This window comes from Siniperca chuatsi, linkage group LG2, assembly GCF_020085105.1.
Source record: "Siniperca chuatsi isolate FFG_IHB_CAS linkage group LG2, ASM2008510v1, whole genome shotgun sequence".
In the NCBI taxonomy this organism is placed as follows: Eukaryota; Metazoa; Chordata; class Actinopteri; order Centrarchiformes; family Sinipercidae; genus Siniperca; species Siniperca chuatsi.
The window spans coordinates 13,446,824-13,464,859 of record NC_058043.1 but is presented as its reverse complement, the minus strand read 5'-3'; the positions used below and the strand labels follow the sequence as shown (position 1 = coordinate 13,464,859).

The window sequence follows — 18,036 nt, the reverse complement described above, 5'->3', positions numbered from 1 at the left end:
TGGATTTCTACTGGCAGTATATAGAATTAGAAACCTTATGCTAGTAAATATTAATACAAAAATATTTATGTACTTACACTTACTCACTATTTGCTTTCTTGCCAAGGCTTAGATGAGACGGTCGATACCACTCACATATCTGCACGATGAATACAGTGTAAAGTTAAAGCCAGCTAGCCTGACTCTGTCCAAAGATAACACAATACCTACCAGAACCTCTAAAGCTTGCTGATTAACACGTTTTGTCTTTTGTGTTTTGTTGATTCTGTACAAAAACAGAAGTGTAAAAACGTCAATTCTACGTTTTATGGGAGGCTATGTACCAACTATTTCTTGGCTAGGAGCAGTGGCCAGACAACAAGTGGAGACTCCTGGAAATAGTTTGTTACATAACATCCTGTGAAACCACAATTTATAATTTTTACACTTTGGTTTTTGCACGGATTAAACAGATAAGATATAATGTGCTAATTAGTGATCTTCAGAAGTGCAGGTAGGTGTAATTTGATAACTTTAGACAGAGTCAGGCTAGTTGTTTCTCCCTGTTTCCATTCTTTATGCTAAGCTAAGACAACTTGCTGCTGGCAGTAGCTTCATACTGTATTTACTGTACAGACATGAGAGTGGTATCAATCTTCAATCATTTAACCTTCTGCAAGAAAGCAATTAAGCATATTTCCTAAAATTTTCAAAATATTCCTTTAATAATGTGGTGAAATGCAAATATGTGGTGACAAACACTATAAACAGGGTTAGATTGTGATCAAAGTGTTTGGAGTGGGTTGTGTTTTTTGATTTTTTTATGGCAAACAAACAACATCTGCCTTCTTTATCGCACATTAAAAAAACAAAGTGGTTTATGGGAGGGGAAGTGACAGAGTTTCAGTTTAAGGAATCAGATCTGTAGCTGTCAGAAACCTTAGAAACCACAGAAAAGATGCAATCCTGTGTGTGTGTGTGTGTGTGTGATTGTGGAAGAAGATGAGGGGAAGTCTTAGGCATAGCAAAACCAAAAGACAAAAAGAAACAAACCGTTGCTACAGTCTTGTTGTTCTAAACAATCTTTTTCAGAAAGGCTTATTTGCCATCAAGTCTAGAGCAGACACTTTACTTTAAATCCCCCTATTTAGCTTTCATAAGCAGTATATAAACATTGAAGAAATGGTTTATAACACACTATAAACTGTGCATTTGTTGCCAGATTACTGTGAAAAAGGGATATCTGAGTGGAATTAGTATCTATTATTCACATTTTAAAGCAAAAGTTCAACATTTTGGGAAGCACGCAGAATTAGATGAAAAGATTGATACAATTCAATGAAAAAGTGCTTTTTGTCTATTTTTCTGTGTCATTTGAATGATTCATAGAGACCTGAACCAGTGAAATTATCCAGTAATTCAAGGAGTGTTAGAGGAAAGTCTAAATAAACATAATTTTGTGTAGCAGAAGTACGTTTTTCTGCTTTTCCTATCTTGTTTATCATCTTATGACCCATCATATTTATCTTGTGACTCTTTGTGGGGACGCTAACCCTCAGGTTGAGAACCATTGCCTTACAGTATAACCTGCTAAATTAATCAAAAAATACTGTACCAGGTAAGCTGTCAATATGTTAATCAATATAATTATGTCAAACTCTTCTGCATTCATTTTAATTGCTACTTAAAGTGATTTTAATGTATATTTGCAGTAAGAAATAAAAAGGAAACGTGTTAAAGAAAAAAATATTTCAATATTTATTTGCAGTATAAACATGTCTTGTGTTGTTTCCATACTGTACAATACACAGGGTCAGTATTTTCTTCAGTAGACAGAAATGTAAAACTGCCTCGGTTAACATGCCCCTTGTTTTTATACACAGACAGATTGCATCTTTTTAAAAAACTGTTTACAGCACAATACAAAACAGCTATTCAACATGTGTGTTTGAAGCTGTAACATGATGCAAGATGCATTGTCAAAAAAATCCCTGAAAAATTCCTCACTGAGGTAACATTTTTAAAATCATTCACTTTTTCTTTCACTTTGTATTTAACGCAGCCGCCTCTCCTCTGCTCTCGCTGATTCACGTCTTTCCCTCCCAAGCACATTCTCACCAAGATGTAGCTACAAGTTTAAGGACACAGAAACGGCCGTTCCCATGATCTGGCAAATTTACAAACAGAGAAAAAAAGATTTCTCTTTCATTGTTACAAAGACACAAAAACACAAGAAAGCAGCTTGAAATCAACCATATTCTTTTTAAATAGAAAAGCTCCGTACTGAAATATATTTCAATCCTAGGGTGCAAGTGACCAAGTCCTCAACGTTTTTCTTATTGAATGTGGGATACGACTACAGACAAGGAAAGTCCATTCAAGCATGGTAGCATTATCTTCATCTCTGATGCTATAATAGGAGAGGAACTTTTGCATATAAATTCATAACATATATATACTTAGATATATATTCATATTGAAAGGCCACAGGAATAGCATAGAGCACATTATATCAAAACAAGACGGAAAAATACCTTGTAATTATTAAAGCCGGGTGGTGTAATCGTCTATTGTCAAACATAACTGGCATGCTGAACCACAGCTCTGGCTGTGTGAAGCAGTGTGTGTGTGTGTGTGTGTGTGTGTGTGTGTGTGTGTGTGTGTGTGTGTTTGTGTGTGCATGTGTGTTAGTGAGGGCCTCTTTCAGGTTGGTAATGGGCACGCCGGCACTACACGTTTGGACACCCCAGGTGAAATGTTACTTCAGTCCACAAGCCACATCGAGCTGGATCTTGTATAATTATATAGAATAGATATAGTACAAAAGAAGAAGATTTTAAAAATGTTTGAGGTCTTGGATCTACAAAATACTGCAAAAAGGTGTTTTGATGTATTGCAGAGTAACAAAGAGGACCTCGTGTGACCCGTTACGGTAAAAAGACAGCTGTCTATTATTACCATGTTCTGATTCAAATAACAGATAAACAAACGTTTCTTTTTTTTTCTTACACAATGTTTTTCTAAAGTGAGATACAAAGAGTATTGAACAGTCAGTATTAGAAACAAGTTAGAAAGATTATATAAGGCCAGCTAAAACCAACCCTGTTCAGATTCAATTGCTGTCCCCTCTGAAACCCAGTTCTTTGTCTCTGTTCAGACCCCGTCCACATCACAGCTTTGAAACCACTTTTCTATAGTTTGCTATGAATAATGGGCCTCATGCAAGAACCGCTCGTACAAACAGATTCCATCTTAAGCATCATGTGCGAGTGATTTAATAGAACTTGTCACAACCAACTACAGAACTTTCTCAGGCCGGTTGTTGGGCTGAGTCCAGTGTGCAGGTACTCTCGGTATTGCAATTTTATTGTATCCAGCACCTATCACACTGAGGATTTGTGGATGTGCACACAACTTCTCTAATTCATCGCATTCACCAATTTTGTTGTATTTAGAATTTTTAGAATTTAGAGTGTTTCAGATCAGGTCGTACGAGTCCTACTTTCTCCACAAGGGAAAAACGAAAGAAATATAATGCTTTATGAGTTTAAATATGTACCGAACATCAATTAAAATAAATACAATTAAATAAAACCTAATGCAAAATTAACATTGTTCATGCTGGTCGCTGTCGAGCTTAACATCCTCCTCTCCTGTAGCCAGTCTATATAGACCGCCTCACCTTTAAAAATCAGGGATGGCTTTGCTTTAGCAAGATGTTTTTTAGCATCTGATTTCATATCAAACCATTCCCTCTTTATTTGTGTCATGGTACAGCTCTGCGATGACAGCGTAGACAACCATAGAAACAGCCTATTTTTCTTTTTTTCCAGGTTATTGCAAAATCTCTTACGTTTTCGTCTGCTGATTCGTTCTGCTTTTTACTCTTAGTGACATTTTTTTGAATGAAACTTGCCCACAAACTGAGCAGAACGGGCAGCCTTATATAGCAATTTTTGAGCGTCGATTGTGCTAATGATCACAACTCACAGATGTGCACACCCTCATGAACAGGCGGCACTGGGAAAAAACGACCAATTTACGAAGAATCCAACTTTGACTACACGTAGGAGCAACTCCCACAGTGGAAAACTAAGAGAGATTTAGGAGAAGAATATGAAAATGTTCTTGTATGATGCCCAGTGTACCTGCAGACATTGCCGTATGTCCAAGTGCTGCAGTGTTGTTCCACTCATAATAAGAAACCTACATTAAACGGACAACGACTGCAGCCAAAGTCTTTCTCATTAAAGGTGCCTCTGATGTGAACAGGGTCTCAGAAAACTCCTTAAGCACATGCTGTGTACCGCTGTGTTGAGCAGCAACAGCAGTTAAAAAAACGGTCCCCATCGTTCGTCTTCCCACCTGGTAAAGCAACATCCAACCCGTGGTTACATCTACTATTAGAGAGCATACAGTACCACAGCATGCCCAGGTATGCAAAATAATATAGATCTGTTTACTATTAACTCTATGATATATATATATATATATATATATATATATATATATATATATATATATATATATTATATATATAAAAAATTGTGTTTAATATACTGTATCTTTCATTTAATATACCCAAGGCTTAAGGGTGAATCAACCCAGACACCCAAACTTTTCTTTGACGAAATGGGTAATCCCTTTGCAGATAGACCTTCCTTCTACTTTCTCCAATGCAGTTAAGGGACGTGAAGCTATTGAAGTAGCTAAGTGCTGTCTGTAGCTGAGGCCAGTCCCAGTCCACAACACCATAATCCCACCACATTACAATCACAGTCCCTTGTCCGAGAGTCCTTTTTTGGCAGGACAACAAATTGAACAACTTCCTGTTGGGCAAAAAGAAGTAAGGTAATAAGAGTGTTGAGGCACGTCATTGCCCAAGGTTGCTCAGATAAGCTGCCCAAAAAGTTGCTCAGAAATGTTAACATTGCCTTAGCATCCCACAACACCAACCCTAACCCTGACCTCTCATTCAAGTCTCTGCCTCAAAGTACAACAGTCAGAGCCATTAGAAGCGAGTTTGGCAAAACATACATAAGACAGTATCCTGTGATGAAATAGCCAAGGAAGTTCAGAGTTTAGTTTCTAACTGAAATGAAACAAACAGCTAGAATATTCAAAACAGCTGGTGGACAACAACTAGTACTTCTTGTTAGGCAACTGGATGAACAGTCATATGGGGAAGGAAGTGGGAAGTGGGAACTTGCACTTGAAAACAGTTGACCAAATGTCAAATCTACTATAGTATCTTCACCCTTACCCAACCACAATTCAACTGATAATTCCTAACCCCATGCCCTAGTCCTAACCCTCTAACCCATGAACCTCGTCCTTTGCTTGGGGGCCCAGTTCCTGCTCCCTCCCCACTCCACTGTGCAGCTGTCGGGACTCGTCGCAGCCTGGGACTGGCCTCTCCTCTCCACTCCTCTTCTCTGAATGTCTCTTTATCTGCCTGCTTCCAAGCACTGGTTCCAAGTGCCAACAAGTCAATGGCTACACTACTGTGCAAACTGCATTAGGTCATTACAAACCTAAAAGAAAAACGAAACTTAACAAAAACAAAACAGAACACAACTAGGAATATCACAACAACGTTTCACTTTGTCGCCGTCGCCACACCCATTCCCCTTCTTTAGTTTTACATTCTCCTAAGCCATTATTGGATTGGATAGATAAGATTTCTATGCGTATATATATTTATATAAAGGTATAGATGTGTGCGTAAATGTACACAAAAATATACAAAAATGCATATAGACATACTGAATTTGTTAAGGACTGCTCATACATTTTCTGCTATGTACGTTAACATACATACAGTACATAAAGTACAAACATACATACTTTGTTTATGTGTGTGTGTGTGTGTTAATTCCTTGGTTTATAAAGCTCTACATTCAGTAGAGCGAGATTTCCTACAAGTAAATCCCAGATTCTCCACTTGGCACCAGTCAGCTCAGCTCGAGGAGCCGAGACAGAAAGACAGAGAGGACGTCGTCGTCTCATAAATTCAGCGCTGTAGATTATTCTGTGTTCCTATCTTTGTTTGAAGCTGTCTGCCCCGCTCAGTTTCTCACTCAGTTAAGTCTCCTCGGTTCTTTGTTACAAGACAAGTTGATCGGGGCTCTTCCTCCCTCGATTTCAATCAACTCTGAGGAGGACGCCATCGTCTGTCAGTTTTCCCCTCTGGGTTAAAAAGCTCCCCTTCCCCTTTACCATGGCATCTGTGACCTCCCCCGTCCCCTCCAACGCTGCTTTGTGGCGAGGCTCTCAGACGACCAGCCACGGGAGGCTAAAACATTCATTAAAACTGGCTGCTTCCCTCCAGTGCAGCCGCTTGTTACCATGGTAACAACACCACCTTGACCCCTCAAAAAGGGGACAGTCCCCCGTCTAATTTTCATGTGGACTCCAGCGTGTCCAGTTGAAACACATTGTGATTGGTCGGGGTGGTGAAGAAGAGCTGGTCGTGCGTTGGGGAGGTCGAGCGGTTGTCGCAAGGGCTGTTGAGGCCCAGCGTCCGCTCAAAGTCCAGTAGCTGGCCCATGAAGTTGAAGTTTGGGGAAATGTTGGACTTTTTCCGCTTGACAAAGTCGTACGCGTCGTTGAGCGACAGGTTGAGCTTCTGCATCAGGTAGGCCACCGTGACGGTCACTGAGCGGCTGATCCCAGCCAGACAGTGCACCAGGATGCCGCACTTTTTTGAGCGCGCCTCGTCTGAGGAGGAGGAGGAGGGATAGAGGAGGACAGGAGCAGAGAAAAGATGAGTTAAGGGAAAGAAGAGAAGAGGAAAGCATGAGAGAGAGGATTAGATTACTGTTAAAACCTATGTTTCTGTCATACACCTTCAAATGATCAAAGAGCCAGAAAGAAAAAAATCTTTCCGATCTACAATTTTACTGACAATATGAATTGTTCTAATTGTTTGTATGTCATATGTTTGATTTGAAGTCATTTTACTGGGTTGGGTGTAATGATGATACTGTAAGTGTTTTAATTACAGTATATAGTGTAAGCATTTGTTGATTATACTGTATATCTTAATATGGACCCACCAGGAAGAGTAGCTGTTGCTAAGGTAACAACTAATGGGGATCCTAATAAACAATGAACAATATTTATAGAATATCAATCACATCACTACTTTTCTCAATAAGGTTGTTACTGTGAGTGATGGGATCATACATGGACACGTAATTTTCTGCGAATGTTGGGACAGTTTCGGTTTCACACGACATATTTCTGCATTTCTTTCTTCTCTCTGTGCTTTTGTTTGAAGTTGGCAAGGCTCAAATGGAAAACTCACTCAGTTTCTTCTCATCAGACATGAGGATTTATTGAGTGTGAAACTCTTAATAAATAATACCTAAAATGTTTTTTAAATGACTTTAAATCTGACTGTTGCTTATTCAGTCATGACTGTTTAATGTTAGAATTGTGGCTTAAAACCAAGTTTTGTGTTAAACAAAATTCAAACAACAATTTTGTTAGTATTTAATTAGAACTAAATTAGAATCATTAATTTGTGCAACAGACAATCCAGTATGACCTTTCTCAATGACAGCAGAAAGTCATGTTACATTCTGCTTTCTGCCCTCTGTCTGTAGAAAAACCTGAATATAAAAACATCTTACATTATTAACAGGCAACATACATCCACCTTCTATGAGTTTGGAGGTCTTGCACTTGCATCACTACAGGCCATTAGAGCGAGAGTTAAGTGATTCTTTCCTTTCTTCCTTCTCTCATCCTCTCCTTTATCTCTATCTGCCTCTCCTCACTCTCTCTCTCTGCCTGCATCTCTTGTTGTAGGATTGGGGTCACTTGGCTAACGAGCTCAGGCTGCCAAGCTGACGCCAAATTAAATTTAGATGTGATGTGTGCTCACAAAACAAAAACCTCATATGGAGACCCAAACCCAACTATACAAGACTCAGAAGTCAAAATAAGTAACCAGTAGTTAATCTGTTCTGAACTGATCTTCAGATTGTGCAGCTGTGTGCGGTATTACATCACTTTATTTGTGCTTTAAATACATTATAACACAAGAATTGTCAATTTCTCAGGCTGTTAAAATGCCAGAAATTCAAAGAAATCTAATTCCTCCCTCTCTACATTCTTGAACACATAAAAAAAAAAAAAACGTGCATTCATACAATAATTTCAGATATTTAAGGAATCCACAGTTTACAACAGAACAGTGTAAGGTCACATCTGGATGTCCTTTTCAGCCTAGCTTCTCTCCTTTACCCATAATTAGCCTGCTGTTACCAAAAAGACCTGATGTAATCCCTGCACATTACAGCCAGCCAGACCAAACCATTTAACATCAGCATGACCCAAATCTGCCTTGACCTCTGGCTCTGGCATATGTCACATTTCCTCCCGCCTAAGAAGAGACATTAGTCTAGAAAAAAAGATAAATGTCAGGGGGTCTGGACAATCTAAGTTCTCCTTGACTCATCAGAGAGGGAATTTACTCATTCTCTGGGAAGTTTAGTCAGAAGGAATGATGGGAATGATGGGAAATACTGAAATACTGGGACATGATGAGGGCTAAACTTCTTTTGGTTTCAGTGTAACCCTGTTCTCAAAGAATCTGTTTCCATGTTCTATTCAAAACTTTGCTTTATATTTTGTGATATCAAATATATATATAGATATTAAATATTTAATCAGTAATAGTTAAAATACAGGCATCTGACTATATAAAAGCAGCTCACCAACACAATTTTAAAGAACATTTCCAACTAATTCTGTTTAAAACTATTTTTTTACTTGATTTATGATTAAAATAGGATAAATGTAGGCAAAGTGAGTAATGGTGGACAGACTTAACATGACATAACAAAACTAGTGCTGAAGAGATTGGTCGATTGATTGATTGGTTGATCATTTAAGTCATTTTTTAGCAATAATTTCACTGGTTTTAGCTAAATGTGAATATTTGTTGCTTTTCTTAGTTCAAAACAAGCAATTTTGAGATGTCAACTTGACCTTTGGGAGATTGTGATCAGCATCATCATCATCATTAGTTGCAGCCGTAAAGCCAAAAACAATTTTGATAATGGATTAATCATTTAAAGGTGGGGTATCCGATTCTGGAGAAATCCAATATAATAACCACGATATAAAGCGAATGACAGCAAACAACGTTGGCTACATTGTGGGTTAGCAAACTGTCGCTACAGTTGCTGTAACAGCCAGAGAGGACGAGACGGTTTCCCAGAGCCAGCAAACCAGCTCCAGACAGCAATACTCACAACTCTCCTGCTACTAAAGCAAACACCACAACAGCAGCATATCTTGGCAAACTAGAAAGTAAGCTGAATGTCTGTGGGGAAAGTCATTTAACGTTACCTGCCACACAAATCATGGCTGGAACAGTGTTGTGTGGCGCGGTCCGAGCCACTTTGTTTGTTTCCCAATTTACAGAGCCAAGGCTGTGTACAAACAACAGATTTTTTTTCAGCGCACACACTGAACGGACAGCTAGCGGACCGTGAGGAGATTTTTGCTGAATTTGACAAAAAGACGTGTATTGGATTAGAATCACATATCCCACCTTTAAGTCATTTATCAAGCAAATCATGCCAAAATTCACTGGTTTTAGATTCGTAGATATGAATATCTGTTGCTCTGAATTATTTCATTATAAACTGAAGTTTGGACTATTTGTCAGACAAAACAAGTAATATGAAGACATCACTTTGGGCTCTGGGAACTTTTCATGGACATTTTTGACTATTTTCTAACATATATAATATATACCTGTATGTGTATATAATAATCATAACTAAAGCTAAAACGATTAGTCGATTAATGTATTAGTCAATCAACAGAAAATAAATTAACAACAGTTTTGAAAATGGATTAATCATGCAAGTAATTATTAAGCACAAATACCAAATATTTGATGGTTCAAACTCCTCAAATATGAAGATTTGATGCTTTTCTCCATTTTATATCACTGTGAATTGAATATGAGTTTGAGTTTTGGACTGTTGGCTGGACAAAACTAATATTAAGACATCACCTTGGGTATGACATTTTATGGAATAAACCACCCCGGGGGCCGGGACCCCCACAAGGGGTTGCAAGATAAATTTGATGAGTCTTGAGACGATTAACAAAAGATGAAAGCAGAAAAAAACCATATATGCTACACAAAGTTATGCTTTTTTTAAGACTTCACACTAATTTTTGCTTTTTTCTTGTAAATCATTGAATAATTTTCCATCTTTGGGAACTAAGTATTTAGTTGCAGCCCTAAACATAAGTAGCTGATTACTCGATTGGTTGCTGGACTGAAAAGTACAGTAATCGCCAACTCTCTTGATAATCATTTAATCATATTTCAAGCAAAAATACCAAATGTTAGCTGGTTCCAGCTTCTCACAGTGTGCAGATTTGCTGCTTTTCTTTGTCATGTATGATAAACTCAATATCTTTGGGCTTTGGACTATTGGGCTCTGAGAAACTGTGACAGGCATTTTTCACTACTTTCTGACATTTTATTGACTAAACTATTAATCAAGAAAATGATCAGCAGATTAATCCATAATCACCCTAACAAAAAAGATGTGTAACATCACGTAACATACAAAGAGAGTCTCCACCTTTACTTACCAATGAATGAAATGGCCTCTGGGAAAAACTGAGAGAGATTCTGGCTCCAGTGATCGGAGATGGGGATCTGTTTGTACTTGAAGTCCCCTTCGTGTTCAAACATGTTGGGCAGGTTGGGCGTCACGTTGAGGATGTACTTGATATTGTACTTGCTGAGCACATCCAGGTTGGTGGAGTCTTTGGCACAGCCCAGGTAAAGGTACGGCAGGATCTGGACGGGAAACGCTGGCTGGTTGTTGGGGACTGGGCTGCCCTCTGACTCCGTGGCGCTGCCTGGCTCGCGGTCAGATTCCCCGTCTGAGCAGTCGGAGCTGATGCGGAGTCCTCCCAGGCCGAGGACGGAGGCTGGTGGGGAGCTGCTGGGACAGGAGCAGTCCAAATTGGTCTCGCAGTGCTCGGAGTACTCCGACTGGAACTTGTTGAAGCCCCCTGCAGGATGAGGAAAAGAGCGGAAAAAGGTCAACATTAAGATAAAGCCAAGAAAATCTTTTCAGTGGGTGGTATAAAAAATGTGCCCGGTACATGAGCGCAGGCAGAGTTCTGTCTGTGAGGCAAAATGTGTAATTCAACATGTACAAAATGGCAGCTGAATGTCATGTCATGAATGACAAGAAATGAACCTTTTGGATTTTTGAACAGCAGTGAATAAATTAGAAAGAAAAGAAGAATAAAAAATAACTAGATAAATAAAATTTAGACTATAAAAAAATGTAATATTTTAGAAAAAGACGATGATGGTGGTAAATAATAAGCAAAATGTATGCTATGAAACACACATTTGACCAATTTTCTAATTCTAAAATGCTATACAGTAGCCAGGTAGGGGTGTGGTGGGGACCATCACTTTACAAACCTTTTTCATTCACACTAGAGTTACCTCACATAAAGATAAATGCGTCATAAATAGTATTAAACTTATGATATGGGTTTTTAACTGAATAAAAACCATTTGTGAAAATGCAGTTATTGTCATCATACCATCTTTTTATGTACTACTACATCACATATTGATGTGACAGATAACAGGAGAATAAGGAGATATTTACATCATTATGAATAAGCAAACAAGGCTGGACAGATGTGCTCCATTGAGAAAAGCTGAGCCCTGGGGAGAATCAGCAGCAGCAGAGCAGGACAGTCCGCTACAACACTCACTACTCAGCTCAGTGGACTTTTTGTGAATGGCAGCTGGGCTTCAGTGACTCCGGTGAAACATTTCTATGATAATCTATAAATCAAATCACATCCACATCTTCTAATGCTGCCATATTTTGTACACGTATCTATCCGTTTTAACGATAATATAACTATTTTATATCCTGCTTTAATACTATTCAGAGTGCGTCGTCGTCTCCTGGTTTCCCTGTTCATTCATGAAAAAAAAAAAAAAACGCCTGTCTTTTCCTGAAGGAGCACAACATGGCGGGGCCATTTATGCAGCATTTAATTGAAAACATATTTAACCCGGCTCTATATATTGAGACACAGGACGCTGTTGAACGTGTATTTTGATTAGCCTATAATATAAATCGATTCTGTCCTAATTAAAATTAGGACAATAACTTATGTCGGCAATAAATGAAGAAGTGTTCTGTCAAAGTTCATTATGACTTCACAGTGAATGTAGCTGATGTTATATTGTATCTATTATAAATAATAATATGCTTTGTTATAACAGACAAAACTGTCGCTGCCTCATTATGATACATGAATAGTACATAACAGACAAACTTTAGTCTGTAGCCAGAAGATAACAGCTGGATATATTTGACGTATCGCCGCACTGTGCCACTTTAAACACCCCTACAAACAATTTAATAATCTGTAATAACGTTTAACAGGCAATAAGTGTGGCTTGTCAAACGTGAAGATGCGTTTTAACAAAATAATATCTTGTCTCAAGCGTTATATTCCAGATATGCCACACACCAGGAGACAAAATCCAATACATGTATCCATTAATTAAATTATCCCAGGCGAGATCAATCCTACGGTTTATATTGTTGTTTTAGCATTAATTGTTTACTATTTGGTGAGAATTACACCTTCAGAACAGCCGCATAGTATCAGGCAATTAAATCAGAGTGAAATTAAACAATTTGTCTTACTGCTGGAAGCCAGTTGGAAAGGAAAGAGTCAGTGTGAGTTTTTGATTTTTTTTTTATGAATTAAATGGACTTAACACAGATTTAAAGCCAGCAGTGCCTGATCTTACCCTCCAGATAGAAAGCCTTGCACCCGTCGTCCCGCAGTTTCTGCAGGAGCAGCCCCAGCACGGAGCTCCCCAGCCCGGACTCCTGGCGCTCTGTGGTCGCCTCGTCGTACAGAACCACCACGTCGTTCTTGCACCGCTTTACAAATTTCTCCTTGTCCTCGTTGTTGGGGATGATGGAGCGGATGGGGAGGTTGCCCTTCTTCAGCCTGCGGAGCATGAGGCCCGGGATGGCCAGGTTGATGGCCGACTCGATGTGCGAGGACTCGTACAGCTCATGGGGTCTGCAGTCCAGCAGCAGCAGAGAGCTGGCCCCGGACTCCAGCTCCTCCTGCAGCCACTCCACGCTCTTACTCGACATCATCATCATAGTCACGATCACAGAGTCTCTCCGCAGATGATCAATTTTCATCAGGGAAACGTTAATCTGCCTGTCCCCTGGTGTGACATGAAGAAAAACACAACAGAATAGAGGGAAAGAAGAAAAATCACGGCGCTAAACTTCCCTTCCCGCGGCCACCACCGCCGCTGCTCCTGGTCCTGGTCCTGGTCCTGCGGGTACGCACAGACACGCATCCAACACACACTTCCACACACGCACCAACATCCAACACACGCGCACCGATGCCCCTCTGGTTGGAGCAGGAAACTTGAACATGCAGAGGTTTCTTTCCCTCCTTCCTTCAGTCCGATAGAAGTGAAGGTTTCATTCCAGTCCATCGACGTCCATTTGGCGAGCCCGCTCCAACTTTGATTCGTGCGCACACCGACAAAATGTCCCAAAGATGCCTCGTTAGTGTCTCAGGATGTGAGTGTCGGATGAGTTGCCGTTGCTAAAGCCCATGATTATTGTTAGTGTTTGACATGCTGGCCCGTGCAGCGCCTCTGGTTTGTCATTTCCACTGGAAGCATTCAAGAGGCTCTGCGGGTTTGTCATTGAGAAGAGGGAGGAGCGGAGGGATTTAAAGCTGCAGAGCTGCTGAACATTCACAGGAGATCACACTGTATTCCTCACATTCATGTTTATTCATTGATGGTCTGTACAGTGCAGTCTAACTCTGAATAACACATTTGACTTAGAGTGGTAAATCTTCATGGCACTGGACATCCCTGTAGCCTTTTATTTCTCTGTTTATAGTCGAATGTTTTGTCTTTTATGAGTTAAGTTGTAAATATGTTTTTACTAAACTTCCCTTGTGAACCATGAATAATCGTTTTGAGATTGAAAGTTAGTTTTTTCCTTATACTTTCTTTTAAATTAATGAAAGTTACAAAGCTTTTATTAATAATTTAACCTAATCAATGCTTGCAAAAGATGAATGGGCATTCCTGTTGTGCTAAATGGGCCTTGTGGTGAGATTGTAAAAAAATAAATTTTCAATTGTTTCTAATTGTTTCCAGGGTCAAGAATTAACTTTCAGTCTCAACGTTAAAGCCAACATGTCCTTAAAGTTCTCAGAAAAATGGAAATGTGAACATTCCTTATTCTGTATTTCTTCAACAATATCCTGAATGTTACATAACGACCCTATAAGTTTATGTTATGACCACCAGTTTTAATAATTTAAACTTTCTGTCTGAGAAACGATCGTTTGGCATGGCGCGCGGCTCTAAATAACAATACCCATGAGCTTACGTTGCAGTTGAGAACACAACACGATGCCATAGTTAATGAATTCATCCAGAAGTGACCCAGAAATTGTAAGTGAACTGGTTTAAGCTGCAGAATGTAAAATCGTTTTTCCCAACACTGTAAAGTTTAGCGTCCCCCTGCTGTTAGCGCAGCACCTAAAAGAATTTTAAGCTCTGTGATTGGATGCTTCTTGCCAAAATGCACCTTGGTAGTTAACCTTGACCCCAAAGGTTTTATGTACACAAGTTTGTACCTTCATCTTTTTTTTAATCAAAGAAACAGCCTGAAATAACTCCTCCCACTTCGCAACTCTATTGAATGACATTCTTATAAAATCAAACTTGCTTTTCTTCAACGCTAATTAATCACTTGCAAGTATTGGTTCGGTGAAATTATTAATAAAAGCTTTGCAACTTGAATTTTTTACAGGAAATTATAAGGCAAACTTTTATTTTTCACTTTACAGTCATCAGGTGTGGAAATAAAGCCTCAATTAGGCTGCTACACTGAATCATGGAAGTGTTTCACTTCAGGTGGCTGAAAGCTGGCAGCGAGGTTCCCATATTTGTTTGACAGTAATGGTTTATGTTTTATAAAGCTATAAGAGAGAAGAAACCACTATAGCACCATCAGAAACTTTGTGACAAGAGTACATTTTTATACTCAGAGTATACTGCTCACTGTATCTTCTCAGGTATTGGATATTTATGTTCCTTGTGTGACTAGAACCATACAGGCCAAAAAACAAGCAATACAACCCCAAAAGGGCAAAGGGTAGCCATAACTCAACCACCATGAAGTTTATTTGTGATTCAGGTGAGGTCCTGTTCATTTATTATTATTATATTATTGCACAGTGCACTCAGTGATTTAATGAATCACCTGAGGACAGAGGTGTAACTCACCACCATCACTTTATCTCTGACAAATACTCATTACGTTCACTCATCCACAAATCATCCACACGTTCGCTTAACAGTCAGTTACTAAACACACATTCTTAACTGGAAATTGGCTTTTGGCCACAAACTAGACAGCATTAAGAGTGACAAAATCGTAGTTTGTCTACTAGACCCATTTACATTTAAGTGTGAGAGTGTTATGTCTTTACCTCACAGCAAAAAGGTAATTTTACTCCTTTTAGTTCCAGTTTGTCTCTTGGTGACACAACAGCAGCTATATCACATTGTATATTTTAAGAGGTTTTGTTGGGAGTTTTGTAGATTTTAACTAAACTCTGTTTCAAAAATCAGAGCTGTGTGAAAATACATCATACAATATTTCAAAATATACATTTGAGAAAAAGGCAAAATGCACTTTTGTCAAATACAAAAGTTGGCAAAAAAAGGTTTCTTAGGAAGTATTTATTGCTTGGGACGCTCACATATCAACAAAGTGCATATGGAGCAAAACAAAAGAATAACTGCAACATGCAGAACAAACAAACGTGTTTGTTTCTCAGGCAGCATTCAACTCTCTGTGGGCACTTTTTGTTGATTTGTGCACATCAGAATGAGTCCCCCACTACAGCTGGAACCGGTAAACAATTAATGTTTGATAACACAATATCATCCAGTTCAGGGTCAGCTGTCCATGGCTAACAGTACAGCTGCAATTATTGATTTTGTTTCATCGTTAAGTAATTTTCTGATTAATTGTTTCATCTAAAAAACTGAAAAATGCACATCACATATACCCTGAACCAAGCCAAGATGACATCTTCTTATTGCTTGTTTTGTCCCACCAATAGCCCTAGACCCAAAGATATTCTATTTACAATGATATAAAACAGAGAAAAACAGCAAATCTACACATTTCAGATGTTGAAACCAGTGAATGTTTGGAATTTGTGCTTGATAAATGACTTTAAAGTATTGGTGGATAATCAGAATTGCTGTTGCTTGATCACATTTTCTGTCGATTGACTAATTATTCCATTGACTAATTATTTCAGCACTAACTGATAGCTGTGTATACTGTACCTAAACAAGTGACATTTTCCTCTATACAGTCAGAGCCTTGGATTACTGGTCCCTCTCACAGACCTATTTAATCATTTCTAATATGTTTTATCAGTTTTATTTGTTTACATCACTATTTTTTAATCGTATTTTCATTGTTGTGTGTTTAATTCTATGCACTTTAATTTGCCTGATTTTATTTAATTGTAGTGCTGAATTGTTTTAATCTGGATTTTCCCATATAAAACACTTTGTAACTCTGTTTTAATAAAGTTTATTATTCTTATTACTACTGCTGATGTTATGTGGGATTTTATTTTTCTATTTGTAACGGCTCAATGGTGCTGGTGTACCTGCTGCACTACACAAACCATCACTGGGTCATCACTACGTTTCACCATGAATGACCTAATAAGGCATCAGCAGGTTGTGACAGAGGCAGAGAGGGGGAAAAGAGGAGCGTTTGATTTCCTCACAGCTGCAGAGAGGAGGAGTGGGGGATGCACCAGCTGCAGACAATGGCTCTTTATCCCCCCCCCAGTGACTTACACACAAACACACACACACACACACACACACACACACACACACACACACACACACACACTCACTAACAAAACACAGACACATACATACATGCATACACACAAGTACACACACACACACACACACACACACACACACACACACACACACACACACTCACAAACTTTAGGGCTCTTGTGTTTCCACTCCCTTCATGGACAACAACAGGCCTTCTGAGAGAGTGTGTAGCCACTCTGTGTGTGTTTGTCTACAAACTGCTCTCCAGTAGTAAACAAAACATCATCGTACATACTATCATCAGTAGTATTAGCAGTAGCATTATGCTAGCTCACCGTATTTTGCGTCATTTCATGCTCTATTCCCATAGGTTGATTTATGGGATTTTGGTCCTAAATTTCTGACAAATCTTTGCTCACTGATCTAAACCAGCAGTCAGTGGATACTGTGTGTCTCGCAGTGTAATCTAAGACAAACGCTTTTGATTGTCAACCACAGATCACCACGTTTCTCTCATGATTGTCAACTTTAGTCTGCGACAGCCCAAAATCAAACAGCAGGTCCTTAAAGACGGAACTTATCCACTTTTACACATCAGAATCTGTGTACAGGTGTTGGGACGTACTACTGCATGTGTGAAAAAACTTGTCCTTTTGTGGCTTCAGAGGGAGATGCGCGAAGTCTGATAAATTGACTCAGGTGGCCCATAGACTTTACATTGGGATGACGTCCCCGTATACCTGTGTGCCCTGACGTGATAGTGAGCTGCTGTAACAAAAGAGTTTCCCCCTCTGGGATCAATAAAGTATTTCTGATTCTGATTCTGACTTCACACAAATAGAAATTACTTTTCTAGGCTTTGTGAAACTTTTACAAATATAAAACCTCCATGGATTAAAAACCCATAATACAAAGAGTGCAGTTGGAGGTGTGGTTATAATTGTGGTTTATGGGGAAAAATGTTTTTGTTGCAATACTGCGAGTGGCCACTGGAACAAATTTGGTAGCAAGGCTGAGTGGCGGTGCCGTATCCAGCTCTCTTAATACTTTAATGGGCTCAAGGCTGCATTAGTTGC

At 39.1% G+C, this 18,036-nt stretch overlaps 1 protein-coding gene across 1 annotated transcript; it reads right to left on the bottom strand.

Moving 5' to 3' along the window:
* Window positions 1-1,713: 1,713 nt before the first annotated feature.
* Window positions 1,714-13,918, bottom strand: dusp7 (dual specificity phosphatase 7). The gene is made up of 3 exons (XM_044169213.1): window positions 12,827-13,918; window positions 10,612-11,040; window positions 1,714-6,699 (listed from the first exon to the last, which is right to left on the bottom strand). The coding sequence occupies exons 1-3, from the start codon at window positions 13,233-13,235 to the stop codon at window positions 6,383-6,385; spliced, it is 1,155 nt and encodes a 384-aa protein (XP_044025148.1). The 5' UTR covers window positions 13,236-13,918; the 3' UTR covers window positions 1,714-6,382.
* Between the last annotated feature and the right edge of the window lie 4,118 nt (window positions 13,919-18,036).